The sequence below is a fragment of the Pongo pygmaeus genome, chromosome 12, assembly GCF_028885625.2.
Source record: "Pongo pygmaeus isolate AG05252 chromosome 12, NHGRI_mPonPyg2-v2.0_pri, whole genome shotgun sequence".
Taxonomy (NCBI): domain Eukaryota; kingdom Metazoa; phylum Chordata; class Mammalia; order Primates; family Hominidae; genus Pongo; species Pongo pygmaeus.
The window spans coordinates 46278038-46288519 of record NC_072385.2 but is presented as its reverse complement, the minus strand read 5'-3'; the positions used below and the strand labels follow the sequence as shown (position 1 = coordinate 46288519).

The window sequence follows — 10482 nt, the reverse complement described above, 5'->3', positions numbered from 1 at the left end:
CCTACCCTCCCCTCCCTTCCCGTCCCTCCTCCCCCTCCCTCCCTTCCCCTCCCTTCCCCTCCTTCCCTTCCCCTCCCTTCCCCTCCCTTCCCTTCCCCTCCCCTTCCCTCTTTTTTTCCTGAGACAAGAGCTTGCTCTGTCACCCCTCCCTCCCCTCCCCTCCCCTCCCCTTCCCTTCCTTCTTTTTTTTCTGAGACAAGATCTTGCTCTGTCACCCAGGCTGGAGTGCAGTGGCACAATCATGGCTCCCTGCAACCTCTGCCTCATGAGCTCAAGTGGTCCTCCCACCTCAGCCTCCTGAGTAGATGAGACTACAGGCATGCGCCACCACGCCTGGTTTATTTTTTGTATTTTTGGTAGAGACAGGGTTTCACCATGTTGCCCAGGCTAGTCTCAAACCCCCTGGTCTCAAACCCCTGGGCTCAAGTGATTCACCCGCCTTGGCCTCCCAGTAGCTGGGACCACAGGCGCCGGCCACCAAGCCCGGCTAATTTTTTGTATTTTTAGTAGAGACGGGGTTTCACCGTGTTAGCCAGGATGGTCTCGATCTCCTGACCTTGTGATCCACCTGCCTCGGCCTCCCAAAGTGCTGGGATTACAGGCGTGAGCCACCGTGCCTGGCCTCTTTCTCTTTTTTTAACTCTGTTTTGTAGAATTGTTTTTCCCCTTGGGAGCATGCAGTGTTTACTTTTTGAGGCTCCTAACTTTACATGTCTTAAGTTCTTTTGCTCTTCAGGGTACATCAGAAGCTGCAGAGATATTCTCTTGCTGTCATGGCTATGTATTCTTACCTAAAAATCAGGATATATGATCAGACAATGAACTTTCAACATGCTTCCAAGAGTCGAAGGTGTTTTGGGAGATTCAATTGGTTGAAGACATGTTAAAATTTCTGGTACATTGTAATAGTTTAGGGAGGATAATGTGACAGAGTAAATAAAATAAAATAGCTATTACTTAATGAGTACTTTATGAAGTGCTAAGTGCTGTGTTATGTCCTTTATACATATTATCTAACTCTCACAATCCAGTGAGGTAGAAGTTATCACCCTTGTTTCACAGGTTCCATCTCAAGTGGTAGTAGCAGGCTTAGAATTCAAACTCAGATTCACGTGACTCAGAAAAATCCAGGAAATGCCCCTGCCCACTGCCCCTCACCCCCGCCGTCACCCCCTCCCAATCCCCACCGGGAAATAGATGCATCCCAGGAACTAAAAATCTTACATGGAAGTCAAGCCAGAGCTCCCCATCTGCAAGTGTATTTCTTTTAAACCTCAGTAAAAGCTGCCTGATAGCCAAGAACAGTGGCATTTAGTTCAACGGGGATTTTAGATTCATCTTTCCAGTGTCCTCACTCCTGAGTAAGAAGAAGGACAGAGCACGTTGGTATTTTCCTGGCAGCAGACACATGTTAAAGGAAATTTGATAGAAAGATAGAGATGGGGGTTGCTATTTTTAAAGCCTGCCTTGTCTGTATCCAGCCTGCCTCCAGCATACCAGCATCACCAGCAGTGCTAAGAACAGGGAATTCCATGCTGTGGAGTAGGGGTGCTGTAGGAGCCCCAGGTGATACTGGAGAGGAAAAATGCCCCCTTGGAGCCTAAATAGTACTGTTATGTATATGCCAAGGGCTCGGTTTAGCTTCTTCTTCTTATTTATTTATTTATTTATTTTTTATTGAGACGGAGTCCCACTCTGTCGCCCAGGCTGGAGTGCAATGGCGCGATCTCGGCTCACTGCAACCTCTGCCTCCCGTGTTCAAGCAATTCTCCTGCCTCAGCCTCCTCAGTAGCTGGGATTACAGGTGCCCGCCACCACGCCCAGCTAATTTTTGTATTTTTGGTACAGACGGGGTTTCACCATGTTGGTCAGGCTGGTCTTGAACTCCTGACCTCAGGTGATCCACGTGCCTCGGCCTCCCAAAGTGGGGATTACAGGCATTAGCCACCGTGCCCAGCCCTCAGTTTAGCTTCTGCTGCTAAACAGTCCACCCTTGGGAGAGAGACTGAAAGGGGTGGGGCAAGGGGCCCATCTCACTTGAGAAAGTGCAAGCCTGACAGCTGAAGGGTCCCAGAGCAGCAAATATCACCTTGTTTCTCTTGGGCCATTCCAGCTGTCTGCTTTTGATTGACAGAGGCATCTGGCTGCTAAAAATACCCTCCTGACCAAATGTTCCCTACTCCAACTAAAGCCGAACAGGATTGTTGCAGTTCAGAACTTAGCACATACAGATAGCTTCTGCTTGCAATGGAACCTCTCAAAATTTTTCAGGCCCTATCCCATATTAACCCATGGTCATTTTCTGTTCTGTCGGCTTTGCTGGGTGATGAATGGAACCCTTCCCAGTTCACTTGTTCTCTTGTCTGTCCCATCCCCACCTCCAGGAAAAGTAGCAGAGGGGGAGGTGAGGGCCCAGTAGCTGAGAGCGAGTAGGGAAGGGGAGGTGGCTTGTCCATTTATAGTCTTGCTCTTTGGGATGCTGAAGGTGCTGAAATAGCAATGACAAGAGACTTGGCTCAGTGTTAAATAACTGCCGCGCTGGCCTGACAGACTCTGAGATGACAATAGGGAGAATGGAGAATGTGGAGGTCTTCACTGCTGAGGGCAAAGGAAGGGGTCTGAAGGCCACCAAGGAGTTCTGGGCTGCAGATATCATCTTTGCTGAGCGGGCTTATTCCGCAGTGGTTTTTGACAGGTACGAAATGTGGGGAGTTGCCTTCTCTCCTGTTGGTTTGGCTAGGGCCAAACTCTAAAATACTTTGCTCTCAAAGATCATCAGGGGAAGGGATAAAATTCATGTGCTCTTTTTCGAACAAAATGGCACATCTGAGAGCTAATTTTTCTGGCATAAATTTTTCTGCAAGGGATCATTGCCAGTGTGATTTGCTGTGGCTCCTAGAAGGGTGGTGAAGGTGAGCAAAGGCTTTGGGGGCATTTTCTCCCAACACTGGCCAACTTGGCTGAGAGGGTGTGCTGGGAATGGAAACGTGGGTGTGGTGCAGTGGGAAACATTTTCCGACAGAAAGCTCTATATTTTTAGCTTTCTTTTTATTATAAATATATTACCAGATAAAGTAATTGCTGAGACTTTAAAAATTATGAACTATTTGTATATTTATAATTATGAATAACCCAGGAATCCACTTACCCTTGAAAAATCTGAGTATCACCCAATCCCAGTCCTCTCTGTCTTTCCTCAGATATTACCCTTGCTATTATTTCAATGTATTTCCTTCTAGAATGTTCCTGTGCTATTACATACATATATCTGCACTTAATCAAAATGGATGGCTGTAGTTTGTTTTTTTTTTTTTTACAGAAATAGTGTCATACTTCAGATGTCATTTTAGAACTCACTCTTTTCCCTAAACAACACGTTTTTGATGTCTATCCTTGCAGGAACTATAAATCTATAGATACTTCTTTTAAATTCCAAACATCGATTTCCTTTATAGAGCTATCCATATAGATTCATATGCTATATGAATCATCAATCTTAATTTTAAATATTTCATCCTATAAATATATGACATTTTATTTATCCATTCCCCTATTGAGAGACAATTGGTAGTTTTTAATTTTTCATGAAATAAAATGAAAATCCTTGATCTTGTCTACCTGTACATATGTTCGATTGTTCTCTAGGGCACAGGACTAGAAGAGGAATTGCTGGACCATAGGATGTGATGTTTTCAGTTTTATAGGCTCTCCAAACAGGCTCTATTAAATTTACATTCCCTCTTCCTCACGACCTTAGCCATACTAGACTACCAAGCTTTTAAATTAGTAATAAATCTTCATTTTAAACAAACCTACATGGTGATTACATTAAATTGTCAATATTTTCTGAGATCAAGGGGTGACCTGCTTGACATCTGTGTGGTTTGAGTCTGATAACCTAGGCTTTGTGGTTGGCTGGCTGCACTGACCACCCTGGGAAAGGGCACTGCTTCCCACAGATAACTTGATTAGTATTCACATTCTCTTGTCTTCTGCCCACTAAGACCTTCAGGGAAAAGGGTGTGAACTGGGGCATATGGCTCACCACCACTCGAGGAATATAAGGGGCTGAGGTGACTTTTTCAGGGGGAGCTTGTCTTATTTCATTAATTTGTGTGTGTGTATGTGTATGTGTCAGGGGAGGGGTGAGTACAGTTAGGGAGCCAGCTGGATTCAGAGTGAAAACACAACCCAGAAACACAGGGACTGTCAACACTAATTCTGGCGCTGCCAGTGAGTTACTGCCTGGCCTTGTGAAGAACATCTCCATTTGCTGCCTCCAATTCCCCAAAGTCAATCTAGCCAATCAGTTCCATTTCAAGAAGGTTAAAGTTGAATGGGCTTTCATTCCATTATAAAAGCAAGGCATTGTCATTTTAGAAAATTTAGAAAATTTAGAAATTTAGAAAGATAAGATACCACACAGCGATAACCACTCTTAACATGTTGGGTATCTATTTTCAATTTGTTTTAAAACATAGGTTTCATTTGGCTGTAATATACTCATTAAACAAATGAAAAAGCTATTATGCTTTTTCATTTAATAATTTTGACATCTTCTGTGCTATTATACACTCTTCAGAGACATAGTACTTAAGGGCTACGTGTTCTTCTTTTACCTGCTGATGACTGGCCATTTGGATTGTTTCCATGTTTTTGTATTATAAATAATTTGTCATTCATTTGAAGTAACAACTATAAAAACACCTTCATGTACATTGCAGATAAATGCTACATAAAATCATATATTATTTTTGCAATAGTAATGAAAGTGAGATAAATGGTATAAATGACCTTTAAAATGATTGAAAAAAAAATCTAAAAGAGATAGTTTTTTTTCAAAAAATGCTTTACCCAAACTTGTCACTGCACAGATGAGGGAGCTGTGCTTTCTTTGATTATACCAGAGACACCCCAAAGAGGCATTAAAGGAAAGTTTTATGCATTTTAGGCTCCTGGTGAGGCTTAGGCACCATAGATGAGAAACTTGATTGCAGAGGTGGGACTGAGTCACCCACAAAAGTCACAGTACAAAACTGGCTTGTTCTAGTCCATGTTACTGCAAGACGGGCTTTCCTACTCTTCCACACAAATGTGGAGAAAGATTTTATTTTTAGTTGAGCACTCCATTAAATGAAAATTAATTCTTTCAAACAGTGTGTATTATATATTCTAACATATATATTATATATTATATTGTATATATTCTAACATATATTATATAAAGCATAGCAATAAATCAACACCAAACCAACTTAACTAGAATATTCCAATATGTTACATCTTCTCTATCCTGTCGCATGCCTGCTCCAAAGGTAATTATCCTAGGTTTTGTGTTGTATATTCTACTGCCTTTTAAATAATAGTTTTGGCCGGGTGTGGTGGCTCATGTCTGTATTCCCAGCACTTTGGGAGACCCAGGCGGGAGGATCACCTGAAGTCAGGAGTTCAAGACTAGCCTGGCCAACATGGTGAAACTCTGTCTCTACAAAAATACGAAAATTAGCCAGGCATGATGGCAGATGCTTGTAATCCCAGCTACTCAGAAGGCTGAGGTGAGAGAATCGCTTAAACCTGGGAAGCAGAGGCTGCAATGAGCCAAGATCATGCCATTGCACTCTAGCCTGGGTGACAGAGCAAGACTATTTCTCAAAAAAAAAAAAAAACAAAACAAGTAATAGTTTTATCACAGTCACATATTTCTAAACAATATATAATTTAGTTATGTTTTGTTTTTGATCTTTTAAACAAAGGTACAATATTATTTGTGGTTTTATGCCACTTGCTTCTTTTACCGAAATGTTTATTATTCATCTGTATGGTTTTGTAAAACTAATAAAATGAATAAACTTTGTGTGTGTCTGTGTACCAAATTTATTTTTCCATTCCCGTGTGAATGGTTGCTATGAACATTTTTGCTCCTATCTCTTGGAAAGCAGATACATGAGGTGTGTATCACAGAAGTGTAATTACTAGGCCAGTAATATATGTGTTATTTGGCTTTAAAATATAATGCCATACTGTGAAATGCTGGTTTGTAAACCTGAATTGTGTCTTTGCTAGAATGGGCTTTGTTTAGCATTAACAGTAACAATCCAGGCCCTTAAATTATGGTCCTTAGTCTGGTTAGGATCTCTTCACCTTTGATGGTTGGAAAAACAGGTACTCTTCTTGAAGGTAAGAGAGCAAGAATAAAGCTGGGAAAATTCTTTCAGGCCTAGCTATTGTGTAGCACTTGGATTAAATGCTAGGCATGACTAATCAATCAGGCACACTTTCCTCCTGAACTCCAACTTGGCCTCAGAATCCCTTCCAGTAGGTCTTCCAGGGGGCTGCTACCAATCAATGAGAACTAGCATTTAAAAATGAAGTCTATTTGCCATCCCCTTAGGTGTTGTGGTTGGGTGCTCGAAGGGAGTGAAGTACCGTTATCAAGGAGTTGCCTTTTTTGGACACAGTATTTTATGGTAGTTGAGATACCAGGGGTGATGCATGAATGGGTAAAAGTTGCTCTCTGCCCCTTTAACTCTCCACTCTGAGAGTTTCCAGTTCTCAGGAGGACAGTGAGTGGGAGCTCTGTGGTACCTTAGCCCAAGTGATCCTCCTAGCTTCTACATAGCATGGGGCCAACATGGGAATTCGCAATGCTGGGTTTTGTTGTTGTTGTTAAGGAAGAAAATAATAATTCTCTGCAATCTTATCATTTGGAAAAAAAAAACCCAACTATTAACATTCTGGTGTATATCCTCCTTGTTTTCTGATGCAAATACAATGCATAGAAAATATTTTCTTGATTCTGATGAGTTATAGGTGGGGTGGGGGTCCTGGAAGAAATACTACATTATTATTGTTATTATTTTTATTTTTTGAGATGAAATCTTGCTCTGTCAGCCAGGCTGGAATATAGTGGTGAGATCTCGTTTCACTGCAACCTCTGCCACCTGGGCTCAAGTGATTCTCCTGCCTCAGCCTCCTGAATAGCTGGGACTACAGGTGCATGCCACCACACCCAGCTAATTTTTGTATTTTTGGTAGAGACAGGGTTTCACCCTGTTACCCAGGCTGGTCTCGAACTCCCGGCCTCAAGTGATCTGCCGGCCTTGGCCTCCCAAAGTGCTAGGATTACAGGCGTGAGCCACTGCGCCCGGCAGAAACGCTACATTAAATATATGCTTTGATTATAAGACACAAAATGTCCCTAAATTCTGGATATTAAAATATGGGAAAAGAAGTTTATTTCAGAATGGAGGGAAAATGGGACATACATAATATGCTATATTTATCAATTCCAGAATACATATTTTAACTTCTCTGAAATCATAATGTATCGTAAAATCTATGGCTCATTATGGTTTAATTGGAAGATTTTTTTGATTTCTTAGTAGTGAATAAAAATGGTGCATTTAATAATTTCAGGTTCAATGTAATTAAATTGTATATACTTTTTCTCTCAAAAAAGTTGGATTATTTTGTAACCTGTTTTATTTACTTCACAATATGCTGTGAACAACTTTCAAACCATTAATATCCTTCTACACCATTTTAATGGCTGCATAGTATTCTTTTTGTTGACTTGTATATTAATTTAATTAGATGCCATATATTAGTTTTAATTTTTATTTTAGATTTTGGGGGTACACGTGCAGGTTTGCTACATGGGCATATTGTGTGATGCTAAGGTTTCAGCTTCTAATAATCTGCTTGCCCAGGTAGTGAACATGGTACCCTATGGGTAGCTTTTCAATTCTTCCCCCTCTCCCTCCCTCTCCCCTTTTGGAATGTCCAGTGTTTATTGTTCACATTTTTGTGTCCATAGGTACCCAATGTTTATCTCCCACTTCAAAATGAAAACGTGTTATTTGGTTTTCTGTTTCTGTATTAATTTGCTTAGGAGAATGGCCTCCAGTTGCACCCATATTGCTGCAAAGGATGTGATTTTGTTCTTTTTTAACGGCTGTGTAGTATTACAGGGTATATATGCACCAGGTTTTCTTTATACAATCCACCATTGATGGGCACCTGGGTTGTTTCCATGTCCTTGCTACTGTAGATAGTGCTGTGATAAACATATGAGTGCAGATGTGTTTTTGGTAGAATAATTTATTTTCCTTCAGGTAGATATTCAGTAATGGGATTGCTGGGTCGAATGGTAATTCTAGTTTTAGTTTTTTGAGAATTTTCCAGGCTGCTTTCTACAAGGGCTGAACTAATTTGTAGATGCTATGTTCTGGATATCAAGAGTGTGCTCTTCTTTTTCCTAGTAGATCTTCCCATACATCTCTGATTATGTATTAAAGACAAATTCCTACAGGTATAAATTTTGAATTCAAAATACATTTTTAAGGCTTTTGATATAGATTTCCAAATTACCTCACCAAAGGAGATCATACATTTTTCTACTAGCAGCACAGGGGTTGTCTCCTCATCCCAATACTGGCCAACACAGAAAACTATTTCACTTTTTCATGTTTGTCAACTTAATCTGTTAAAACTTATTTTAGTATTGTTTTAACTTGAATTTTTTATTATTAGAGAAGTGAAAGTTTTTAAACATTTGTTCTTTTATGAATTGTTGTTTTCTTTTGATGCCCTCAATTTTTAAGTATATGCATAACTCATTTGTTTATTACTCGTTTATGTCTAGTTCTCCCCTCTATTACCTAGCTCAATGCACATAACAGATGCCCAATAAATGCTTGTGGAAAGAATCAGGGAGGGAAGGAAAGAGAGAGAAAGACAGAGGGAAAGAAGATGGGGTTTCACTATGTTGCCCAGGCTGGTCTCAAACTACTGACCTCAAGAGATTTGCCTGCCTCAGCCTCCAAAAGTGCTGGGATTACAGGCATGAGCCCCTAGGCACCTGGCCTTTAGTTCCCTTTGCTGCTGTCACAAACTACTGTAACTTCAGTGGCTGAAAACAACACAAGTTTATTATCTTATAGTTCTGGGGGTTAGAAGTCTAAAATAGGCTGACACTTCTGTTTCTTCGCTATCTCCATCTTCTTGAGGCTGCCCACATTCCTTGGCTCATGGCCCCCTTCCTGAATCTTTAAAGCCAGCAGTGTAACATCTTGTTCCCTGCTGACCTCCTGCCTCCTCTTATAAGGACTTGCAATTACATTAGGCCCACCTAGGCAATTTGGGATACTGTCATTGTCTCAAGGCCTTTAACTTAATCACACATGGAAAGTTCCTCTGCCATGTAATGTAACCTATTTACAAGTTCTGGGGATTAGGACATTGACAATTTTTGGGGGGCTATTATTCAGTCTACCCCAATGAATAAGAATTTTCTAGATTGATCCAATTCATCACAAAATATGTTAAGAAGGAGCAAGGACAGTTAGTGGATTTTTTTTTTAAAGTTCTTTAAATAAAAACTTGAGCAGTCTCTAAATTATCCTGGTTACAAAGTTGAAAGGGACCCAGAGATTATGTATATATAGTGTGTGTATAGGGAAAAAGATAGAGGGGAACATGAGAAAAAGTTGAGTATTTATAAATAAATTACTGTCAACCAGGCTTTTTTTGAAAATGGAACCAGTTATGAGCTTTCTTAGGTGCGGCAGAGGCAGTGGGGTTTAGCCAGTGTAATTCTGTGTGAGCATGTGGGAATGGCAGGATCAGCCCTGGTAGACACACAAACACACATGTGGCCTTTAATCTGATAACAGCCGGTGGTTGGTTAGTGGGGGATAAATGATGCTATAAATGGAAATAATTTAATAAAAGGATTAGAGAAATTCCAGAACAATTAGTTCAGAAAATGAGTAAGTGCTAAACTATTCAAGTGACAGCCTTAAATGTTTGCATTGGATGTTGAGAATAACCACAGTCGATTTAGAATTCTGCTTTTCATTTGGCACTTTTAGCTGCAGAGGCAAGACATGTCGACATGTTACACAACCTGTTGTGAGCTGTATTGCTAAATATTGCTCAATAATTCTTAAATCCAGAAGTCTGAGAATGATTGCCTTTTAAAGATGGATTAGATCAAATGGCAGGTTGTCCCCATAATGATGCTATCTTTACCCACTCGCATCCCAGGATGTGTTCTGAACATGAATTGAGGGGGGTGCTTCAGCTAGGCCATGGAAATGTATACAGGTCTTCATAGGGTGTGTGAGCTGTGGCAGAGAAAATCTTGGGAGTTGGTGTTTTAATAAAAAAAGGGATGTTAAAAATAAATTGGCAATCTCTAGGCTTGATCCAAGAAAACAGTACCTTTTAATTTTTTTTTTTTTTTTTTTTTTTGAGATAGGATCTCACTCTGTTGGTCAGGCTGGAGTGTCATGGCACAATCATGGCTCACTGCAGCCTCTACCTGCTGGGCCCAAGCCATCCTCCCACCTCAGCCTCTGGAGTAGCTGGGACTACAGGTGCCCGCCACCGTGGCTGGCTACTTTTTATTTTTGTTTTTTGTAGAGACAGTGGTCTCGCTATTTTGCCTAAGCTGGTCTCAGACTCCTGGGCTCAAGTGAT

At 40.8% G+C, this 10482-nt stretch overlaps 1 protein-coding gene across 2 annotated transcripts in view; it reads left to right on the top strand.

Moving 5' to 3' along the window:
• The first annotated feature begins 2518 nt into the window (after positions 1-2518).
• Positions 2519-10482, top strand: part of SMYD1 (SET and MYND domain containing 1) — a 45000-nt gene continuing 37036 nt past the window's right edge. For both annotated transcript variants that reach the window (XM_054475758.1, XM_054475757.1), the window contains exon 1: positions 2519-2695. In XM_054475758.1, the coding sequence (XP_054331733.1) occupies positions 2559-2695 (137 nt within the window). In that variant the 5' untranslated portion in view covers positions 2519-2558. The remainder of the gene's footprint in view (positions 2696-10482) is intronic.